The sequence below is a fragment of the Bombina bombina genome, chromosome 2, assembly GCF_027579735.1.
Source record: "Bombina bombina isolate aBomBom1 chromosome 2, aBomBom1.pri, whole genome shotgun sequence".
Taxonomy (NCBI): Eukaryota; Metazoa; Chordata; class Amphibia; order Anura; family Bombinatoridae; genus Bombina; species Bombina bombina.
The window spans coordinates 1,358,495,862-1,358,521,572 of NC_069500.1; the positions used below are offsets into that span (position 1 = coordinate 1,358,495,862).

The 25,711-nt window shown below is 37.0% G+C and overlaps 1 protein-coding gene across 2 annotated transcripts in view; it reads left to right on the plus strand.

Moving 5' to 3' along the window:
* SMYD1 (SET and MYND domain containing 1) overlaps positions 1-24,571 on the plus strand; it is a 121,396-nt gene extending 96,825 nt beyond the window's left edge. For both annotated transcript variants that reach the window (XM_053704284.1, XM_053704285.1), the window contains 3 exons: positions 11,888-12,051; positions 12,751-12,919; positions 16,408-24,571. In XM_053704284.1, the coding sequence (XP_053560259.1) occupies positions 11,888-12,051; positions 12,751-12,919; positions 16,408-16,566 (492 nt within the window). In that variant the 3' untranslated portion in view covers positions 16,567-24,571. The remainder of the gene's footprint in view (positions 1-11,887; positions 12,052-12,750; positions 12,920-16,407) is intronic.
* The last annotated feature ends 1,140 nt before the right edge of the window (positions 24,572-25,711 follow it).

Here is a 25,711-nt window from a genome sequence, read left to right on the forward strand (position 1 = left end):
TTTGCATTCCAGCTTGATGCCGATATGTTTGAGGTCACTGATTACACACAGGTATTGCTTGTTAATTTGCTTTGCAATTTGTTTGTATGTATAAATTGGTCACATTTTCACTTCTTTGTTATGCTGATGAAGGGGAAGATATCCCTGAAAACGTTACATCAATAAAAAAAACCTTTGTTTTCACTTTGACTGAGAAGACCTGTGAGTGCATTTACTTTTCAAGGATTATATATATATATATATATATATATATATATATATATATATATATGCAGTATATATTAATATATATGTCTAAATAATAATTCTATAATAATATTTAATAATTTCAATGTTCTTTATATGCATTGTCACTGTAAAAAAATAAACTTAAATTAAAAAAAATAATATATATATTTATATGCATGTTGTACATATTTTGCATTCCTGTTCTTCACATGGAAAAAAATATATATTTTTATTTTTAAATCTATATTTCTATATATCTGACAATGTTAATGTAAAATATATATTGATACCTATATATCTTTATGAATATATATATATATATATATATATATATATATACAGGTATAGGTAGATATATATTTTTTTATATATATGATAATTTTAATGTAAAATACATATTTTTTTTCTTCTACGCTCTCCATTGAAGTCTATAGGGAGAATAAGTTAGGGCGGTCCAATATCTGAAGTCCTGAAGTTAGCACGCGTAGGGTTTCACTCGCACACAATAGTTTTACTTTCAACCTGCAATACATGTGCTAACCAGTGTGCACACAAAATCAGTGTTATTGCTCGAATGAAAGCCACTTGTAATCTGGCCCTGAGTAGGTAGATTTAAAAAAAAAAAAAAAGGATTTATTATTATTTATAAAGAAATGCAGTCTATGTGCAGGGGATTCTCTCAGTATTACAAATTTGAAGGGCCTAACAGGATTACCTTGGGGTGAGAGCAGATTAATTACCATGTTTACTAATCATCTGATTATTTCACCTGTGCTCTAGTAGAGATATCCTGAACATCTGGCATGTTAGGGAGGCCTGATGAAAGGTTTGAAAACCCTGTTTTAAAGTGATGCAACATTTATATGATAAGCTCACTAGAAAATAATCACATAAACATCTGTATGTAAAAAGGGAAGCTATCTTACCCAGTAACCATATACAGTTGTTCAGGGATTTAAAAGGAACACTAAAGTCAAAATCAAAGGGATGTAACAGACAAATATTTAAATTTTAGCATTGTATATGTTATTATAATTTTAAAAACTGCTGAAATACTTTGTGTTGTTGATTCTAAGTAGTTTCCCCACAATCTTTATTGAAAAATGGGCAGATTTTCAAACCCACCATGAGGCTAAATTGCATAAGCCAATCACGGTGGGCAACCTGGGTTTTCTCTTCAGCTGCAGTTCCGGGTAGCCTGCATGTACCCACACATGCGCTCTGGAATATAGATCACCCATGCATGCACAATAGCTCCGGGACCAAATCGATGACATCACAATGTCTGCGGTCAAGGCTAATCCCCAGATATAATGCACATGCGTTGCACTATAATATCTAGGAGCGTGCAAAAAGCAAAAATTAATATTCAAATTTGTAGTAATTTTGTTGCCATTTTGGAATGGTCTGGACACAACCATTTTGTGGACAAGAATATGTGATGTTAAACAACAATTCAAATTATATATTTTTATGAATAAAGAAGCTTAGTTTTCAACCGTGAGTTCAATCGACTGCTTTTTAATCATTCTTTAAAATAGTTTTTTTGTTTTGTCATTTATACAAACTTTTGTAATCCTTTAAACTTTAATGATTCAGATAGAGCATACAATTGTAAACAAATTCACTTCCATTATCAAAATTTGCACAATCTTTTTATATGCACACTTTCTGAGGCACCAGCTCCTATTGAGCATGCGCAAGAATTCATATAATATACATATATGCATTTTGTGATTGGCTGATGGCTATCACATGATGCAGAGATACATACTTGGGGTACGTAAGAATTGGAATTTGGTATGGACCGGTGGAACTGGGGGTCAGACCCTATGGAGGGTAGACCCACTGTCTTCTAACCGAGTCCCATGGTGCAATTAGGTCATTATGTGATCCCCTTGCACCATCTGCCAATATGTCCTATTTCTAATAGTTACCCACTTAGCGTTCTCCTAGACCTAACAATCCAGACACGTCTGGTCTAATCTCTCCAGTGAAAATTGATGTCACTCTCTGTGTGTGTACAGGGGACTTATAAGGAATGGATGTAGATTTCTCTTGTATGATGTTAATCATGAGATAAGATATACTTCATTGTAGTACGTTGTCAGTTATCCACAAGGGATATTTCCCAATAGGGGTGGGATACACCCGGTCCCAGTGCTATACAACATAGTCTTACAAATATGGAAGTCAGTTAGAGATCATATAGTATCTCACTTGTGGGCTAATAATTTCGCCCTGCATTTATAGTCATGTCTATTTTGAGTTAATGTGTTTCAACTTGTGTGCCGGGAAACGGCAACATAATTATGATTATTATATGAATGTCAACTTCATAACACTGAGGGCATAGCTCTCAATTGGATATTATTAACATTATGGAAAGGGTATTATTTCGAATATGCCTTAACCCTATCAAGCTTGTTGTTTTTAATATCTTTAAAAATAGTTTTTTTATGTATATATGTTTTTATGATTTTGTGTTATTTCATAACGGGGTGGTTTCAGGGCTGTGGAACACTTATCACTTCTAAGTTGGTATCTGCAAACATCATGCCTCAAGTCTTTTGAACTATCTCGGACACCGTAGATGGAATATGCGTGCGGTTGTGTTTATCTGGGTTGCCATGGTAACCAGCGCTATTGCCATGCATGCAATTCCTTTGAGGTAGGAGAGAGGGACCTGAGAGAATACGATATAAGTATGCCATCGGTCACACATCTGGGTATGGTGTATGCAGTCTCAATTGATGCGTGTTTAATGTTAATCCCATCTCTGTGCTTTCACATTTATCACTCACGATGATGGTAATGAAAAAGTATATGTTGGTTCACAGTTTGAAGTGGTTTAAGAGTATGAATACATGATTAGTGTAAGTTTACAGAACACATTTGAATATCTGAACTAGTTAAGATCGGATAATATATTATTTTGACATTCACACACCGGTAGTGCTTAGATGTATAGCACTTCCGTTTTTTTTCACTCTGTGTGGAACCCAAGGTTTGCATTCCAGCTTGATGCCGATATGTTTGAGGTCACTGATTACACACAGGTATTGCTTGTTAATTTGCTTTGCAATTTGTTTGTATGTATAAATTGGTCACATTTTCACCTCTTTGTTATGCTGATGAAGGGGAAGATATCCCTGAAAACGTTACATCAATAAAAAAAACCTTTGTTTTCACTTTGACTGAGAAGACCTGTGAGTGCATTTACTTTTCAAGGATTATATATATATATATATATATATATATATATATATACAGTATATATTAATATATATGTCTAAATAATAATTCTATAATAATATTTAATAATTTCAATGTTCTTTATATGCATTGTCACTGTAAAAAAATAAACTTAAATTTAAAAAAATAATATATATATATATATATATATATATATATATATGCATGTTGTACATATTTTGCATTCCTGTTCTTCACATGGAAAAAAAATATATTTTTATTTTTAAATCTATATTTCTATATATCTGACAATGTTAATGTAAAATATATATTGATACCTATATATCTTTATGAATATATATATATATATATATATATATATATATATATATACAGGTATAGGTAGATATATATTTATATATATATGATAATTTTAATGTAAAATACATTTTTTTTTTCTTCTACGCTCTCCATTGAAGTCTATAGGGAGAATAAGTTAGGGCGGTCCAATATCTGAAGTCCTGAAGTTAGCACGCGTAGGGTTTCACTCGCACACAATAGTTTTACTTTCAACCTGCAATACATGTGCTAACCAGTGTGCACACAAAATCAGTGTTATTGCTCGAATGAAAGCCACTTGTAATCTGGCCCTGAGTAGGTAGATTTAAAAAAAAAAGAAAAGGATTTATTATTATTTATAAAGAAATGCAGTCTATGTGCAGGGGATTCTCTCAGTATTACAAATTTGAAGGGCCTAACAGGATTACCTTGGGGTGAGAGCAGATTAATTACCATGTTTACTAATCATCTGATTATTTCACCTGTGCTCCAGTAGAGATATCCTGAACATCTGGCATGTTAGGGAGGCCTGATGAAAGGTTTGAAAACCCTGTTTTAAAGTGATGCAACATTTATATGATAAGCTCACTAGAAAATAATCACATAAACATCTGTATGTAAAAAAGGAAGCTATCTTACCCAGTAACCATATACAGTTGTTCAGGGATTTAAAAGGAACACTAAAGTCAAAATCAAAGGGATGTAACAGACAAATATTTAAATTTTAGCATTGTATATGTTATTATAATTTTAAAAACTGCTGAAATACTTTGTGTTGTTGATTCTAAGTAGTTTCCCCACAATCTTTATTCAAAAATGGGCAGATTTTCAAACCCACCATGAGGCTAAATTGCATAAGCCAATCACGGTGGGCAACCTGGGTTTTCTCTTCAGCTGCAGTTCCGGGTAGCCTGCATGTACCCACACATGCGCTCTGGAATATAGATCACCCATGCATGCACAATAGCTCCTGGACCAAATCGATGACATCACAATGTCTGCGGTCAAGGCTAATCCCCAGATATAATGCACTATAATTGCAATGCGCATGTATCTAGGAGCGTGCAAAAAGCAAAAATTAATATTCAAATTTTTAATAATTTTGTTGCCATTTTGGAATGGTCTGGACACAACCATTTTGTGGACAAGAATATGTGATGTTAAACAACAATTCAAATTATATATTTTTATGAATAAAGAAGCTTAGTTTTCAACCGTGAGTTCAATCGACTGCTTTTTAATCATTCTTTAAAATAGTTTTTTTGTTTTGTTATTTATACAAACTTTTGTAATCCTTTAAACTTTAATGATTCAGATAGAGCATACAATTGTAAACAAATTCACTTCCATTATCAAAATTTGCACAATCTTTTTATATGCACACTTTCTGAGGCACCAGCTCCTATTGAGCATGCGCAAGAATTCATATAATATACATATATGCATTTTGTGATTGGCTGATGGCTATCACATGATGCAGGGGGAAGGAAAATAGATCTAACTTTGAAATGTGCCAAAAAAATATCTACTACTAAATTAAAATTTAGACTTTGTGCTTTTGCATTGTCTTTTTTTATTATGCACGTGTTGATTATTCAATTCTACTTTATTTAGTGGTCCTTTAAGCATCAAATCCGGACACTTGACATGAGAATAGTAAGGGAGAGCTCATCTTTTATGTGCCAGCACAGTCACTTTTATTTCTAACTTTAGTTTAATTAAAGGGATCGAAAGTCAAAATTAAACTTGCATGATTCAGATAGAGCATGTGATTTTAAGACACGTTTAATTGCCTTATATTTTCAAATGTGCTTTGTTCTCTTGGTATCCCTTGTTTAAAAAGAATATGGACGTATCCTACACTAGTGAGAGCTGCTGCTAATTGGTGCCTGCACACATTTGTGTTTTGGGATTGGCTGATTAGATGTGTTCATCTTGCTGCAAGTAGTGCAATGCTGTTCCTTCAGCAAAAGATAAAAAGAGAAGAAAGCAAATTTGAATGGAAGTAAATTGGAAAGTTGTTTAAAATTGCATGTTTTATCCAAATCATAAAAGAAAATTGTGGGGTTTCCTATCTCTTTAAGTTTGCTCATAAATTTTGCAAGATCATAGTGAAATCTTTTGAGATTGTGGCAAAATACCACAAGATCACAGCAAAGCAAAGTGTGATTTCGGCACTGATTATGCTAATTAGCTGTTGGTCAGTCTTGGACATAATAATCTTTAGGCAGTGAGAGGCCATACAGGAAGAAATGCGAGATAAGCAGTCGCTGACATTAGAAAGTACAGATGAATAGTGAGTAGGGGTGGAGAGGTAGATCTGAGTATCATCAGTATAGAGCTGATATTTGAAGCCATAGCTGTTGATAAGTTTATCCAGTGAAGAAGTATGAATAGAGAAGAGTAGAGGACCCAGGACAGAGCCTTGAGGTACTCCAACAGATAGGGGCATTGAAGAGGTGGATTCACCAGCAAATGAGACAGAAAAGGATCTGTTAGAGAGATAAGAGTGAATCCAAGAGAGGGTGGTGTCACAGAGACCAAGAGAGCTGAGAATCGGCAGGAGTGGGGGGTGGTCAACAGTGCCGAAGGCAGCTGAGAGGTCAAGTAAGATAAGTATAGATTAGTGGCCGTTGCTTTTAGCAAAAAAGAAGATAGTTAAGAACCTTGGTGAGGGCAATCTCAGTTGAGTGTTGGGAACTGAAGCCAGATTGCAGGGGGTCAAGCAAGGAGTTGGGGGACAAGAAGTGGGTTAGGTGGTCAAAAACTAGTTTTATAGTTAGTAGAAAGCAGTTATATGGGTGTTAGATTGCAGAAGAATTAGGGTTGAGAGAGGGTTTTTTAAGGAAGGTGGTGAACTTTGCATGTGAAGGGATAGGGTCAAGCGGGCAGGTAGTGAGGTGTGTGGAAAACACTAAGGAACCCACTTCTTTCTCAGTGGCTGGGGGGAAGATGTAGAGAGTGGCAGAGGGTGTGAACAGGGTGGAGATAGAAGATTGCAGGCGTGAGTGGAGATGTTTCTTCAGATAGTTTGCATTTTGTTTAAAAAGTAGTCTGCCAGGTCTTGAGCACTAAAGGCAGATGAGAGTGGTGGTGCAGGTGGGTAGAGGAGAGAGTTAAAAGTAGAGTAGAGTCGTTTAGGGTTTGAGGCGTGAGTAGATAGAAGAGAAGTAGGTTTGCTTTTCTAAGGCCTAGATTTAGAGTTGGGCGGTAGCCGTCAAAACCAGCGTTAGAGGCTCCTAACGCTGGTTTTTACCACCCTCTGGTATTTGGAGTCAGTCATTAAAGGGTATAACGCTCACTTTTCAGCCGCGACTTTTCCATACCGCAGATCCCCCTACGCCATTTGCGTATCCTATCTTTTCAATGGGATCTTTCTAACTCCGGTATTTAGAGTCGTGGCTGAAGTGAGCGTTAGAAATCTAACGACAAAACTCCAGCCACAGAAAAAAGTCAGTAGTAAAGAGCTTTCGGGGCTAACGCCGGTTTATAAAGCTCTTAACTACTGTGCTCTAAAGTACACTAACACCCATAAACTACCTATGTACCCCTAAACCGAGGTCCCCCCACATCGCCGCCACTCAATTAAATTTTTTTAACCCCTAATCTGCCGACCGCCACCTACGTTATACTTATGTACCCCTAATCTGCTGCCCCTAACACCGCCGACCCCTATATTATATTTATTAACCCCTAACCTGCCCCCCACAACGTCGCCGCCAGCTACCTACAATAATTAACCCCTAATCTGCCGACCGCAAAGCGCCGCTACTTACGTTATCCTTATGTACCCCTAATCTGCTGCCCCTAACTTCGCCGACCCCTATATTATATTTATTAACCCCTAATCTGCCCCCCTCAACGTCGCCTCCACCTGCCTACACTTATTAACCCCTAATCTGCTGAGCGGACCGCACTGCTACTATAATAAAGTTATTAACCCCTAATCCGCCTCACTCCCGCCTCAATAACCCTATAATAAATAGTATTAACCCCTAATCTGCCCTCCCTAACATCGCCGACACCTAACTTCAATTATTAACCCCTAATCTGCCGACCTAATCTCGCCGCTACTGTAATAAATGTATTAACCCCTAAAGCTAAGTCTAACCCTAACACTAACACCCCCCTAAGTTAAATATAATTTAAATCTAACGAAATAAATTAACTCTTATTAAATAAATTATTCCTATTTAAAGCTAAATACTTACCTGTAAAATAAACCCTAATATAGCTACAATATAAATTATAATTATATTATAGCTATTTTAGGATTTATATTTATTTTACAGGTAACTTTGTATTTATTTTAACCAGGTACAATAGCTATTAAATAGTTACCTGTAAAATAAATCCTAACCTAAGTTACAATTAAACCTAACACTACACTATCAATAAATAAATTAAATAAAATACCTACAATTACCTACAAATAAACTAACTAAAGTACAAAAAATAAAAAAGAACTAAGTTACAAAAAATAAAAAAATATTTACAAACATTAGAAAAATATTACAACAATTTTAAACTAATTACACCTACTCTAAGCCCCCTAATAAAATAACAAAGACCCCCAAAATAAAAAAATGCCGGAACAGCCAATAGAATGCGAGCTCAATCTGATTGGCTGATTGAATCAGCCAATCGGATTGAACTTGATTCTGATTGGCTGATTCCATCAGCCAATCAGAATTTTCCTACCTTAATTCCGATTGGCTGATAGAATCCTATCAGCCTATCGGAATTCGAGGGACGCCATCTTGGATGACGTCCCTTAAAGGAACCGTCATTCGTCGGGAAGTCGTCGGTGAAGATGGATGTTCCGCGTCGGCGGGATGAACATGGATCCGGAAGAAAGAAGATGGAAGATGCCGTTGATAGAAGACTTCAGCTGGATCATGGACCTCTTCAGCTCCCGCTTGGATGAAGACTTCAGCCGGATCATGGACCTCTTCAGCTCCCGCTTGGATGAAGACTTCAGCCGGATCATGGACATCTTCAGCTCCCCGCTTGGGCTTGGATCAAGACATCGGAGGAGCTCTTCTGGATCGATCGGTGAACCTGGTATGGTGAAGATAAGGTAGGAAGATCTTCAGGGGCTTAGTGTTAGGTTTATTTAAGGGTGGTTTGGGTTAGATTAGGGGTATGTGGGTGGTGGGTTGTAATGTTGGCGGGGGGGTATTGTATGTGTTTTTTTTACAGGCAAAAGAGCTGAATTCTTTGGGGCATGCCCCGCAAAGGGCCCTGTTCAAGGCTGGTAAGGTAAAAGAGCTTTGAACTTTTGTAATTTAGAATAGGGTAGGGCATTTTTTTATTTTGGGGGTCTTTGTTATTTTATTAGGGGGCTTAGAGTAGGTGTAATTAGTTTAAAATTGTTGTAATATTTTTCTGATGTTTGTAAATATTTTTTTATTTTTTGTAACTTAGTTCTTTTTTATTTTTTGTACTTTAGTTAGTTTATTTCATTGTATTTATTTGTAGATATTGTATTTCATTAATGTATTGATAGTGTAGTGTTAGGTTTAATTGTAGGTAATTGTAGGTATTTTATTTAATTAATTTATTTATAGTGTAGTGTTAGGTTTAATTGTAACTTAGGTTAGGATTTATTTTACAGGTAATTTTGTAATTATTTTAGCTATTAAATAGTTCTTAACTATTTAATAGCTATTGTACCTGGTTAAAATAAATACAAAGTTACCTGTAAAATAAATATAAATCCTAAAATAACTATAATATAATTATAATTTATATTGTAGCTATATTAGGATTTATTTTACAGGTAAGTATTTAGCTTTAAATAGGAATAATTTATTTAATAAGAGTTAATTTATTTCGTTAGATTTAAATTATATTTAACTTAGGGGGGTGTTAGTGTTAGGGTTAGACTTAGCTTTAGGGGTTAATACATTTATTAGAATAGCGGTGAGCTCCAGTCGGCAGATTAGGGGTTAATGTTTGAAGTTAGGTGTCGGCGGTGTTAGGGGCAGCAGATTAGGGGTACATAGGGATAATGTAAGTAGCGGCGGTTTACGGAGCGGCAGATTAGGGGTTAATAATAATATGCAGGGGTCAGCGATAGCGGGTGCGGCAGAATAGGGGTTAATAAGTGTAAGGTTAGGGGTGTTTAGACTCGGGTACATGTTAGGGTGTTAGGTGCAGACGTAGGAAGTGTTTCCCCATAGCAAACAATGGGGCTGCGTTAGGAGCTGAACGCGGCTTTTTTGCAGGTGTTAGGTTTTTTTTCAGCTCAAACAGCCCCATTGTTTTCTATGGGGGAATCGTGCACGAGCATGTTTTTGAAGCTGGCCGCGTCCGTAAGCACCGCTGGTATCGAGAGTTGAAGTTGCGTTAAATATGCTCTACGCTCCTTTTTTGGAGCCTAACGCAGCCATTCTGTGAACTCTCAATACCAGCGGTATTTAAAAGGTGCGGCCAGAAAAAAGCCAGCGTTAGCTACGCACCCCTTTGGCCGCAGAACTCTAAATCTATGCGTAAGTGAAGGGCAGATGTGAAAGCATGAAGAATTAACTTATAGTGGATGAAATCAGGTTCACAGTGAGTTTAGGAGAAGGACAGACAGAAAGAGCAGAAAAGACATGGAGAACACAATGCAGGTTATTAAGGATTACCTGTTAGTGGGAAGTGCAGTTTCTAACTCCAGTTGGTAATTCTGCCACTTGTAACACAGGGTCTCTTACAGCACAAAGCCCGTGTTCTGCTGTTTATAGCAGTGAGATCTAGCTACTAATGATTTGATTCTAGACACCTGATTAAAGGCAGCCTAGTTACACAGAAGTTACAAACTTGCAAATTAGACTGAAGGATTGTGAACAAATGGTAGGGAATGCACACTGAAGTTATACAGGAAAGCAGATAACAAATTGCAAAATAATCATAAATACAAACATAATGTATACCAAAACAATAAAGGGATGTGGACTAGCAGCCAGGGTTGTAATGGAAGCAGAAGAAATGCATACCTGTAGAGAGATCAGGTGAGGTAGGGTTAGAACAATAGATGTGTTCAAGCTTCAAGAATAAACAAGAATTTATGTTGAGTAACATGTCACGTTAAACAGCACCTATCTGACTCATCATTCTTCTTTTCTCCTTCTAATGTTATTGTTCAAATAACATATACTGTATCTGCAATGTAATCTCTTTAGCTGACCACAGAATATGAAGCAAGCAGTTAGGCTGACATTTTCTTTTGACTTATTCATTCCATACAAGGTCTCATTCAACAATATACTATGCTTAGCCACTGATAATAAGAAGGTCAAAATAGCATCATTGCTAAATTTAGTTCTCATTTACAATGTTGTAATAGGCCATGTAAAGTGTATACATGACTTTGAGGTATGGACTTGTAAGTCAACTATGAAGGGCATAGCTCAAGGAAGATGATTATGAACATGACTGCATTGCTCCCATAGGTTTCATACTCAATATGTTTGACAGTCACATATGTGTAACTAATATTAGCAAATTATAACTTACAGGTAGCATTCACTTGAAAAACACATTTATATAGTAAATATCAAGCTTCTTGATCTAACATCAGAATAGCCTACCAATGGCTCTATCTATCTATCTATCTATCATCTTTCTATCTGTCTGTCTGTCTATCTGTCCTTAGATAGAGAGTAGATGTATATCTAGAGAGAGACTGATAGATAGATCATGTTTTTATTTCTGACTGTCTTTCTCTACTGATTCTTAGACTCAGTAAATGAAGCCTGGAAGACAATATTAAAGAAAGTTAAGTCAGTAAGGTTCTACCTGCAATAGATGGAAGTGTGCATGTCTTAGTTTTATGAAAGTTTACCATATTATCTGATTTTGTACAAATAATGAAATATATGCAATCTAATTTATGATTCTTATTTGCATTACATGATGAATATAACTTATGACAAGTGTTTCCTCTAAGGCCAGATTTTTTGAGCAGCCCAGCAGTGAAACAGTTAATGAGGTAACCATACTTTGCTGTCTGCATTGTGTAGTGTTTGCTAACGGCAGGTTGTGGTTCAGTAATTATCTTTTTCACTGCTGGGTCGCTCACAAAAACACTGCTTATGATGTGTGCTTAAATCATTCTGTAATTTCCCTTTCTACTTAGGTAGTAAAAATTTGCCGTGAGTGTTTGAAGAGACAAGAACCTGTTTTGGCTGATACAAACATTTATATGCTGAGGATCCTGAGCATATCTTCTGAAGTGTTATCCTACCTACAGATGTTTGAGGAGGCTGCAGATAATGCAAAGAAGATGGTGGATGGATACTTGTGAGTAATAAAATGCCTGACCTCTCCTTCCTATTTATATGATAACAGGTTAAATTAATATAGGTTTCTCCCTTCCCATACCTAAAAGGACATCTTGATATTATCCTTATTTAAACTCAACATCAATTTAGTGTTGCAATGCTGATATAAGGTATATAGCTGCTCCATAGAAATGACCACACATCTTAGATCTCTCATCTATAAGAGTTAAGTGATTCCATAATGCTATAGTTGTTAGGTCACTTTAATGCAATAATGGTGACTCGATAGCTTTAATAATGTGTAAAGGGGGAAAAAATATATTTCCTGTTAGTTAATTTCCTGTTAGTATGCATTTCCTGTTAGTTCATTTCCTGTTAGTATGGATTTCCTGTTAGTTAATTTCCTGTTAGTATGCATTTCCTGTTAGTTCATTTCATGTTAGTTAATTTCCTGTTGGAATGCATTTCATGTTAGTTAATTAAGCCACCAATCAGCAGCCAGCTCTCAATAGGTCATTGTTGCTCCTGAGCTTACCTAGTAATGCTTTTCAACTAAGGACCCCAATTAAACAATGTAAATTTCATAATAGAGGTAAATTCAAAAGTTTATCAATATGGTATGCTCTACCTGAACCATGTAAGTCTTTCTTACTTTCATGATCCTTTAATCCTTCTATCAATCTTGCTTTTTTATCATTAATATCATTCAACATTGTAGGAAAATCTATCATCCAAACAATGCTCAGCTTGGAATGGCAGTGATGAGAGCGGGAGTTACCCACTGGCATGCTGGGCTAATTGAAGTTGGACATGGCATGATTTGCAAAGCTTACGCCATCCTCTTAGTGACTCATGGACCTACTCACCCTATAACCAAAGACCTGGAGGTTTGTACTTGTAGCATTTCATTGCATCTTGGAATCACAACCAGTTACAGCTTCATCATGGCTGATGCATTATTTAAACTTTTTGTTATATATTCAACACACATTCTCCCCTGGATTGCTTCTATATTGATTTAATGAATGGACAGTGTCACAGGACCTAGTGGATTGCACCCTGAGGTGAGGGTTCCATCTGTCCTGCTGAGCTGTTCACTCTTCTCCAAGTACAGCCAAAGAGCTTCAGGGACCAGGCTACTTGACTAATAGCCTTGTTTCCAGTGGTTAAGCTCTGTATTGAAGAAGCACTTTCCCTCCGATACAAACACCAGACAAGGCTTAGTGCAGTAGAGAGTAAAACACTTGAATGGTCAACACACAGAGCTTTTATGCTGCACAAGGTGTAAAAAGTAAAGATGCAAAATCCAATTATATTCTGTCCCCTGCTCTCCCCCCTTGGGTCCAGATCCCGCTGGAAGATAAGCTTTCTTGGGCATAACATTTAGACCCATTACCTTTTATGTCCAGTAACTTTAACAGTGAAGTCTCCAGTTTCTAGAGAGCTTGATATCTAGTTCAGGTGCGCATTCTGTGAAAGTTTGGTCCATTCCGGTCACATGGTGTGGGAGCGATAAGCCCTTTAATGTTTACCGGGTGTTAGCTAGCATAGCCAGGATAGGTAGGGGTTTATCACGGCTACAACAAAACACATCTATATGGCTATGTATCCAAAGGACCTAAAAGGCACTTTTTGTGAAGGGATGGGGAAATTACTGGAGAACCGTCTTTTTAAACCAAGAGTGGATGTGTCGGGGAAAAAACACCCGGTTTTGCATCACAAACAGTTTTACATCAAAACATACTGAATACCTAATAGCTACTTTAAAATAACCTAAAACACATTGTAATATAACAAGTTCAATTTGACTTGTGGATTTTCCAGTACTGAGAATAGGAAGTGCACGTGAATGTGTTAATGTATTCTCTGATAGACATTAATGGAGCAAACCACCACCCTTGCTACATCAGTGGCACTCACTACTACAGGCAAAGTCAGGCAGCCATTTGTAGTTAGTGAGCAAGCTTACAAGGGAGGACAAGGGAGTGGGTTACAGCCATCTGGTGGTCTCCAAAGCTCCTCCGAAAGTTGTAGCTTAGGGAGGTAGGTGGTTAATCAGTCAATAATGGTCCTATGAAAAAATCAAGTATTAAAATTGAATATACATTTTTTAAATTTAATATGATATATTTCTAAATATAATATTTTGGTGGCTTTCAGAACCTGTTTGTTTACTGACCCTTTAAACACATGCACACACATGCAATAGTAAAATGTTCTAACACATTAGAGCTTTTTCTTTTTGCACTTGTATATTACTTAAATGAGACATTGTGGTCAACTTTTTATTTATTTCATCTAAAAGAGGACATTTCAATATATATATATATATATATATATATATATATATATATATATATTGTGGTACTGTCCTAAATGAATCAACGTCACACTTGCAGAATTGTGTCCTCTACCAATAAAGCAGAGGCAATTGTCCTTATCAGACATAGAGGATACATTTACAGCTTACACTGGGCCAGATTACAAGTGGAGCACTATTTAGCGCTTTTGCTAGAGCGCTAATTGCACTACGAGTTAAAATCGCTCTTGCGCTTACCAGATGCGCACAAAAAGCTGAACTTAGAATATCGTGCAGGATAACCTATTCCCTCATAGAAGTCAATGGAGCAAAAAAAGTGGAAAAAAAAAACACAAACTCGCACGCAAACCTGTTTGCATATTCTCATGTGTGCTAACCCGACATGAAAATATGAATATTTCACATTCCAATGTTCTTCACATAACAAAATATGTTCCATTTATTCATAAATATAAATTTTTATATGTAAAAAAATATGATGGCATTTTGGTACCACATATATCTATACCTATATATATGTTCTATGTGCAGAACATTGGAATGTGAAATATTTACAGTAAATACACAGTATAACACTTTATTAAAAATTAATAGTGCATAAATACGATTTTACATCTTTTTCATCTACTTACTTAAAGGGACATAATACTCATATGCTAAATCACTTGAAACTGATGCAGTATAACTGTAAAAAGCTGACAGGAAAATATCACCTGAGAATCTCTATATAAAAAAGGAAGATATTTTACCTCATAATCTCCTCAGCTCAGCAGAGTAAGTTCTGTGTAAAAAGTTATACTTCACCTGCTCCCAGCTGCAGGTAAAAATAAAAAAAAGAAAGAAAGAAACGAACAGCAGCCAATCAGCATCAGCAGTGCTGAGGTCATGAACTCTTACTGTGATCTCATGAGATTTCACTTAACTGTCATGAGATTTCATAGTAAGCTTCCTTTACCTGATTGGTGAAATAATATGAGAGTTCACAAGGCTCATCCTTTCAGCTGTCCCAGGACAGACACACTAAAATACTGCTTAGAAATCCTTTACAATGGGAGGTGGCTACTGAGGAACTTTTGAGGTTAAATATCTTTCTTTTTTACATAGAGATGTTCAGGAGATATTTTCTAGTCAGCTTTTTACAGCTATGCTGCATCACTTTCAAGTGTTTAAACATTTGGGTATTATGGCCCTTTAATGGAAAAGGGCTTCAATGTACTTATATATATGGCTATATGTGTGTACATATAAATTTGTGTGTTTATGTATGTATGTATGACTACTACATACAGTATATACACATATAAATACATAAATATATATGTACACATGTATAGACACTTATATATACATTTTAAGACATGTATATGTATGTATCTCAATGTTAAAGCCCTTTGCCTGCCTTTTTTTTCTCTAACACCCGAGATCTCATATCTCTGAGCCCTTATACCTTTTCCATGCAATTTTTTTTAGATGTTATTATGAGTGCAAGTGTAGTTTTTAATGTATTTTTGATGTGTTTTGTGGCACTTTTTTGTTTTGCGAACCAATCAGCAAGCGCTACCCAGGGTATTTAACCAAAAATGGGCCGGCTCCTAAGCTTATATTCCTGCTTTAAAAAAAAAGATACTAAGAGAATAAAGGAAAATTGATAATAGGAGTAAATTAGAAAGTTGCTTACAATTGCATGCTCTGTCGGAATCATGAAAGAAAACATTTGGGTTTCATATCCCTTTAACCACAGGACACTTTAACCCGAAAAGTGTTAACTTGAATTGCGCTCAAGCAATCACGTTTATTGTAATACCAGTGCAACTGAACCTGCGTGCAAACGAACATGAAAACCCCATATCGCTTGTGCACAAACGTTTGTGCTGCATTCATAAACTGGCCTACTGATTTTTCTCAGAAAAGAGCAACATGCATGATTGATGCTCTTTCATATGCATGATCGAAGATTTTTAAGTACAATGTCCCTTTAAGTAAAGTTGTGTGTGTTAGGTTCTCTCTGCAAATAATAATCACATTTTATGTGTTCATCTGTGTTTTTGTTACCAGGTGATGCGCGCCCAGACAGAAATGGAAATTAGAATGTTTCAGCAGAATGAGTTTGTTTATTACAAGATGCGAGAAGCTGCCCTGTCAAACAAACCTTTCCATGTCATGGAAGAACCCAACAATGAGACGTCAGGCACCATTTTTCACAAGAAGCAATAGATAGCAGCTGTTACTTCTGTATTCCAGCTATTTGTAACTGTTAAAACCAGCAGGAATACTCTTGAACATTTGTTTATAACAGTATAACTTTGTATTTTAATGGATACTGATACCTACAAATACTCAACGTCATATTTTGAAATAGAATCTTCAGCATCTTCATAATTAAGGAGAGATCATGTTGGTCAGAGATCTGGTCCAATATTCACCTGTTGAAGGACAGGAACTCTGTGAATATCTTGACAGTATAGTCCCTGCGCAATGATGGATATGACAGTATAGGCCCTACGTAATGATGGCTACAATGACAGAATAGGCCCTACGTAATGATGGATACAATGACAGTATAGGCCCTACATAATGATGAATAGCCTGCAGTATAGACCCTACAAAATGACAAATATACTGACAGTAAAGGCTCTATGCTATGATGGATACCCTGACAATATAGGTCTTCTGCAATGATGAATACCCTGACAGTATAGGTTCTATGCAATGATGAATACCCTGACAGTATAGGTTCTATGCAATAATGGATACCCTGACAGTATAGGTCTTCTGCAATGATGAATACCCTGACAGTATAGGTTCTATGCAATGATGAATACCCTGACAGTATAGGTTCTATACAATGACGAATACCCTGACAGTATAGGTTCTATACAATGATGAATACCCTGACAGTATAGTTTCTATGCAATGATGAATACCCTGACAGTATAGGTTCTATACAATGATGAATACCCAGATAGTTTAGGTCTTTTGCAATGATGAATACTCTGACAGTATAGGTTCTATACAATGATGAATACTCAGATAGTTTAGGTCTTTTGCAATGATGAATACTCTGACAGTATAGGTTCTATGCAATGATGGATACCCTGACAGTATAGGTCTTCTGCAATGATGAATACCCTGACAGTATAGGTTCTATACAATGATGAATACCCAGATAGTTTAGGTCTTTTGCAATGATGAATACTCTGACAGTATAGGTTCTATACAATGATGAATACCCAGATAGTTTAGGTCTTTTGCAATGATGAATACCCTGACAGTATAGGTTCTATGCAATGATGGATACCCTGACAGTATAGGTCTTCTGCAATGATGTATACCCTGACAGTATAGGTGCTATGCAATGATGAATACCCTGACAGTATAGGTTCTATACAATGACGAATACCCTGACAGTATAGGTTCTATACAATGATGAATACCCTGACAGTATAGTTTCTATGCAATGATGAATACCCTGACAGTATAGGTTCTATACAATGATGAATACCCAGATAGTTTAGGTCTTTTGCAATGATGAATACTCTGGCAGTATAGGTTCTATACAATGATGAATACCCAGATAGTATAGGTCAGTGATGGCGAACCTTGGTACTCCATATGTTTCAGAACTACATTTCATGCTTAGGCACTATGAAGTCCAGTCAAGCATCATGGGAAATGTAGTTCTGAAACATCTGGAATGCCAAGGCTTGCCGTCACTGGTATAACCCTCTGCAATGATGAATACCCTGACAGCAGTGCTCCCTCTAAGGTACTGGATTTCAAACCTATCCTCAGCCCTCCTCAACAGGCCAGATTTTCAGTATTACATTGAATGGATGGTAAAATAACTAGGTTTACTAATCAGCTGATTATTTCACCTGTGCTCTAGTTCAGATATCCTCAAAATGTGGGCTGTTGATGACAGGTTTGAAAACCAGTGCTCTAAGGCCAGATTTTGTGAGCGGCCCAGCAGTGAAAGAGTTAATAGTTAACTGCAGGTTGTGATTCACTAATTAACTGTTTCACTGCTGAGCTACTAACAAAATCTGGCTTTAGAGGAAACACTGCCTGACAGTATTGCCCTCAGCATTGATGAATACTCTGACAGTATAGGCTCTATGCAATGGTGGAATATCCTGACGATATAGGCCCTCTGTAGTGGTGAGTACCCTGACAGTATAAGCCCTCTGTAATAGTCAATATCCTGACAGTATAGGCCCTGTGTAATGGTTAATACCCTTACAGTATAAACCCTGTGTAATGGTTAATACCCTGACAGTATAGCCACTATGTAATGATTAATACTCTTACAGTATAAGCCCTCTGTAATGGACAATATCCTGACAGTATAGGCCCTGTGTAATGGTTAATACCCTTACAGTATAAGCCCTGTGTAATGATTAATACCCTGACAGTATAGGCCCTATGTAATGGGGGAATATTCTGACGATATAGGCCCTCTGCAGTTGTGAGTACCCTGACAGTATAAGCCCTCTGCAATGGTGAATGTCCTTACAGTGTAAGCCCTGTGTAATGGTTAATATCCTTACAGTATAAGCCCAATGTAATGGTTAATACCCTGACAGTACAGGCCCTGTATAATGGTGAATACCCTGACAGTATAAGCCCTATGTAATGGTGAATATCCTTACAGTATAAGCCCTATGTAATGGTGAATAACCTGACAGTATAGGTCCTGTGTAATGGTGAATATCCTTACAGTATAAGCCCTATGTAATGGTGAATACCCTGACAGTATAGGCCCTATGTAATGGTGAATACCCTGACAGTATAAGCCCTATGTAATGGTGAATACCCTGACAGTATAGGCCCTATGTAATGGTGAATATCCTTACAGTATAAGCCCTATGTAATGGTGAATACCCTGACAGTATAGGCCCTATGTAATGGAGAATACCCTGACAGTATAGACCCTATGTAATGGTGAATACCCTGACTGTATAAGCCTTATGTAATGGTGAATACCCTGACAGTATAAGCCCTATGTAATGGTTAATACCCTGACAGTATAAGCCCTATGTAATGGTGAATACCCTGACAGTATAAGCCCTATGTAATGGTGAATACCCTGACAGTATAGGCCCTATGTAATGGTGAATACCCTGACAGTATAGGCCCTATGTAATGGTGAATACCCTGACAGTATAAGCCCTATGTAATGGTGAATATCCTTACAGTATAAGCCCTATGTAATGGTGAATACCCTGACAGTATAAGCCCTATGTAATGGTGAATACCCGGACAGTATAGGCCCTATGTAATGGTGAATACCCGGACAGTATAGGCCCTATGTAATGGTTAATACCCTGACAGTATAGGCCCTATGTAATGGTGAATACCCTGACAGTATAGGCCCTATGTAATGGTGAATACCTGTACAGTATAGGCCCTATGTAATGGTGAATACCCTGACAGTATAAACCTTATGTAATGGTGAATACCCTGACAGTATAAGCCCTATGTAATGGTTAATACCCTGACAGTATAGGCCCTATGTAATGGTTAATACCCTGACAGTATAGGCCCTATGTAATGGTTAATACCCTGACAGTATAGGCCCTGTGTAATGGTGAATACCCTGACAGTATAAGCCCTATGTAATGGTGAATACCCTGACAGTATAGGCCCTATGTAATGGTTAATACCCTGACAGTATAGGCCCTATGTAATGGTTAATACCCTGACAGTATAGGCCCTGTGTAATGGTGAATACCCTGACAGTATAGGCCCTATGTAATGGTGAATACCCTGACAGTATAGGCCCTATGTAATGGTGAATACCCTGACAGTATAAGCCCTATGTAATGGTGAATACCCTGACAGTATAGGCCCTATGTAATGGTGAATACCCTGACAGTATAAGCCCTATGTAATGGTGAATACCCGGACATTATAAGCCCTATGTAATGGTGAATACCCTGACAGTATAAGCCCTATGTAATGGTGAATACCCTGACAGTATAGGCCCTATGTAATGGAGAATACCCTGACAGTATAGGCCCTATGTAATGGTGAATACCCTGACAGTATAGGCCCTATGTAATGGTGAATACCCTGACAGTATAGGCCCTATGTAATGGTGAATACCCTGACAGTATAAGCCCTATGTAATGGTGAATACCCTGACAGTATAGGCCCTATGTAATGGTGAATACCCTGACAGTATAAGCCCTATGTAATGGTGAATACCCGGACATTATAAGCCCTATGTAATGGTGAATACCCTGACAGTATAAGCCCTATGTAATGGAGAATACCCTGACAGTATAAGCCCTATGTAATGGTTAATACCCTGACAGTATAGGCCCTATGTAATGGAGAATACCCTGACAGTATAGGCCCTATGTAATGGTGAATACCCTGACAGTATAGGCCCTATGTAATGGTGAATACCCTGACAGTATAAGCCCTATGTAATGGTTAATACCCTGACAGTATAGGCCCTATGTAATGGTGAATACCCTGACAGTATAAGCCCTATGTAATGGTGAATACCCTGACAGTATAAGCCCTATGTAATGGTTAATACCCTTACAGTATAGGCCTTATGTAATGGTGAATACCCTGACTGTATAAGCCTTATGTAATGGTGAATACCCTGACAGTATAAGCCCTATGTAATGGTGAATACCCTGACAGTATAAGCCCTATGTAATGGTGAATACCCTGACAGTATAGACCCTATGTAATGGTGAATACCCTGACAGTATAGGCCCTATGTAATAGTGAATATCCTAACAGTATAAGACCTATGTAATGGTGAATACCCTGACATTATAAGCCCTATGTAATGATGAATACCCTGACAGTATAAGCCCTATGTAATGGTGAATATCCTGAAAGTATCGGCCCTATGTAATGGTTAATATCCTACAGTATAGGACCTGTGTAATGGTTAATACCCTGACAGTATAGGCCCTGTTTAATGGTTAATACCCTGACATTATAGGCCCTGTGTAATGATTAATATCCTGACTGTATAGGCCCTGTGTAATGGTGAATATCCTGAAAGTATCGGCCCTATGTAATGGTTAATATCCTACAGTATAGGACCTGTGTAATGGTTAATACCCTGACAGTATAGGCCCTGTTTAATGGTTAATACCCTGACATTATAGGCCCTGTGTAATGATTAATATCCTGACAGTATAGGCTCTATGCAATCAATGAGTACCCTGGAAGTATAGGCCCTTTAATTTATCTGCAAATAGTTTGCATTGCTGTACTTAATTGCTGATTTTGTATTATATATATATATGTAAAGAATGCTTTAATGTTTCTTTAAAATGCATTTCAGTGTTTGAGTAGAAGTATTTTTCCAATATACACATATCAGCAAAATTACTTTTACTAAAAAATGTCACTGTTTATAGCTAGAGCTTTTACTGTGCAAATGCACGTTAAACATTTCTGGTCTGTGCATCTGCAATCAAATACTGCATCATACACACCACTGTAAACTAACAATGCATATCTAGATATGCTTCAATGCACAGTAAAAGATCTAACTTTTTACACATTGCATTTTGCTAATGTAAGTGTATTGCAAAAATACTTCTATTTAAAACTGAAATACACTAATGTATATCTTGAATTCCTCACCATTTTGACCCTGAGGAATTAGAAAGCACTGCTCAGTATAACACCCTATCTACCCAAGTGCTAACACTACCTGGCAACCCTCACATCCAGCCTTGCTACAATTTTTCTTTTTTGCGCTGTTTTTAAATACTTGCTCGTATCACTCCTGCATTGTATGTAAGATCACTCAGTTTTGCAACCCAGTGAATCTATAAAGCTATTCATCATTAGATCTATGCCATTGTTATTCCTTGTTAACTTTTTTTTGGTTTAATAAACTGTTCTTCAACTATGTTGGCAATGCTCATCCTCTACAATTTATTGAACAATTGAATGTTAGAAAATAAAAACTTGAAAACTGCTGGTAACTAGGTATGAGTGCAGGTTTTGCAACATTAGAAAAACACATTTGTTTGTTTGTTTGTTCCAAATATTTGTCCAACATTCTAACATTCGTTTAATGTAATAGTATTTCTAATGCTTTCTTTAAATGTAATATTCAAATTATGTAATATTCCAAATAGAAACATTCGAATTGATATATTTGTATCTATTATGTATTCATTTACTAAATTCCCTACCACATGAACTATTGAACTTCTGAATAGTATTTGTGACACAGCCCTCTCGTGGTTCTCTTCCTACCTGTCAAATCGTACCTTTAGTGTAGCCTTCTCTGGGGCCTCCTCTGCCCCGTCACCACTTTCTGTTGGGGTACCGCAAGACTCTTTCCTCGGTCCCCTTCTCTTCTCAATCTACACGTCATCATTAGGTTCCCTAATAAAGTCCCATCGGTTCCAATATCATTTGTATGCAGACGACACCCAAATCTACTTCTCTGCACCAGACCTATCTCCTTCCTTGCTAACCCATGTCACTAACTGTCTTTCTCACATCTCTTCCTGGATATCCTCTCACTACCTCAAGATAAATCTCTCCAAAACTGAGCTCCTTATTTTCCCTCCTTCTTCCAAAATCTCCACCCCCAATCTCTCTATAACTGTCGACAACTCCATCATTAGCCCTACCCCGCATGCCCAATGTCTTGGGGTCACACAACTCAGATCTTTCTTTCACTCCTCACATTCAGTCCTTGGCTAAATCCTGCCGCTTCTACCTTAAAAAAATCTCTAAAATTAGACATTTCCTTATTACTGCAACTCTATCCTCTCTGGTCTCCCCAGCTGCCGCCTAGCTCCTTTACAATCCATAATGAATGCCTCTGCCAGGCTCATCTTCCTTACACGTCGTTCTTCATCTGCTGCACCCCTCTGCCAATCCCTTCACTGGCTTCCTCTTGCCTCCAGAATTAAACACAAAATTCTCACTCATGCAAAGCCCTCAACTGCACTGCTCCCCCCTATATCTCAGACCTTGTCTCCAGATACTCTCCCTCCCATCCCCTTCACTCTGCTCATGACCACCTCCTCTCCTCCACTCTTGTTACCGCCTCACACTCCCGCTTACAGGACTTCTCCAAACTGGCTCCCATCTTGTGGAGCTCTCTGCCTCGCTCCACAAGACTCTCCCCTAGTTTTGAAAACTTCAAGTGCTCCCTAAAGACTCTACTGTTCAGGGATGCATACAACCTACACTATCCTTTCTTTATACTGTTTCCTCTCCTCCATATCCCCTTGAACCCCCTTAGCATGTAAGAGCCATGCTGTTTGTAGATCACCAGCTTTAGAGCTGACTACAACAGTGCGACTCTTGGCAGGGCCCTCTACCCGTCTGATCCCTATAAATGTTTCCTTGTAGTCCACCTATGTTTATAGCGCTGCGGAATCTGTTGGCGCTCTACAAATAACCGATAATAATAATGTTAAATTCGAAATTTCAAATGAGGACATTTGATCTAATTAGAAACATTGGAATTCAAAATGACATTTGAAAACTGTAAATAGCATTCTATAATAGAATTTTTAAGAATATTCGTTCTTATCAACATTCGATTATGTAAATCGAATTTCTACAATAACATTTGTTGTAACATTTAAATTTGAATATAAACACATTTGCCCATCCCTATTTGTAATCATATAAAACTAGCTGGAGCACATTCATACCAAAATGTCAGGTATGATTCTCATATGTCATATACTCTATGATATTGTTTTTTTTGTTTGTTGACTGAGATATATATATATACACGGTATTAACAATACTCTATACAATTGCCTCATTTTATAGAAATCTGTTCTTTCCAAAAATGTAACAATAAATACTACACCGGAATCTTTACAGTGTAAAATTATCTGGGTTTAACGTATGATCTCAGAAATTTATTGCCATTAGGACACCTTTAAAGGGACGGTAAACACCAACAATATTTTGACATCACCGCTATACTTTTATTGACAGGCAAGCAATAAAGGGGAACAACTATTTCATAGGACACATATTACATGATGCACAAATATTACTGACATTTGCTGTGGCTTTACGTAGGTATATTATCTATACAGACACCTTTGTTGATCTAGCAGTAAAATGTTTTGCAAATATATATATATATTTTTTGTGGCAATTTCAGTTCTTATATTCAGACAGGAAATGTATGTATATTGCTGCCATGGACAGTTTTAAAAATACATTAAACTAAAAATGTGTATTTAAGTAAGCACTTTGTTATGTGATTTTATTATGTATTTTATCCACATTTCCTGTATTTTAACTCTATTTTTTTGCTGCCCAGAGAGGCTGGAGTTTATCCTAAAGGATAAAGATCAACTGCATACTACAGTACTAGGGTTGTCAGGAGTCCAGTATTCAGACGGTCCAGTATTTTAGCAGGCTGTCCAGTAAAATTTCCACAAAACTGCTTGACACTTAAAAAGAAAGTATACTTGAAAATTGTTATTATTTAAAAAGATACATAATACCTTTATTACCCATTCCCCACTTTTGCATAACCAGCCTTGTTATATTAACCCCTTAGTGACCAGACCATTTTTCAATTTTCTTACCCTTAAGGACCAGGGCTATTTTTAAATTCCTGCGGTGTTTGTGTTTGTGCTAGCTGTAATTTTACTCTTACTCATTTACTGTACCCACACATATTATATACCGTTTTTCTCACCATTAAATGGACTTTTTAAAGATAACATTATTTTCATCATATCATATCATTTACTATAAAAAATATTTTTATAAAATATGATGAAAAAATTAAAAAAAAACACACATTGACCCCCAAAATCTGTTACACATCTACAACCACCAAAAAACACCCCGCGCTACCATTTCCCCGCCAAATGCGATAAAAATGTTAACTTTTTCCCAAACTTTAGCTTTCTCACTGAAATTATTTACAAACAGCTTGTGCAATTATGGCACAAATGGTTGTCTGCCAGTACCCAGTACCCAGTTTACTACAAAATATGCCCTTTATTTTATAAAAAAATAACCCCCCCATTTTCTGTAGTGTAACTGCCCCCCCTCAATACCCTCCCCCTCTCAGATCTCTTTCCCAACATTGTTTTCTCTTTCCCTCTCCCTCCTTTGACTTTAACTTAATGTAGCATGCTCCTGCCCCTCTCGCACGCTCCAGGAAACACTCGGCTAGCTTACGAGTTGTGCGTTAGGGTTAAAAAGCAGCATTAAGAGGTCCTAACGCTGCTTTTTAACGCCCGCTGGTATTACGAGTCTTGCAGGTACAGGTGTACCGCTCATTTTTTTGGCCAGACTCGGAAATACCGCAAATCCACTTACGTCAATTGCGTATCCTCTTTTTTCAATGGGACTTGCATAGCGCCGGTAT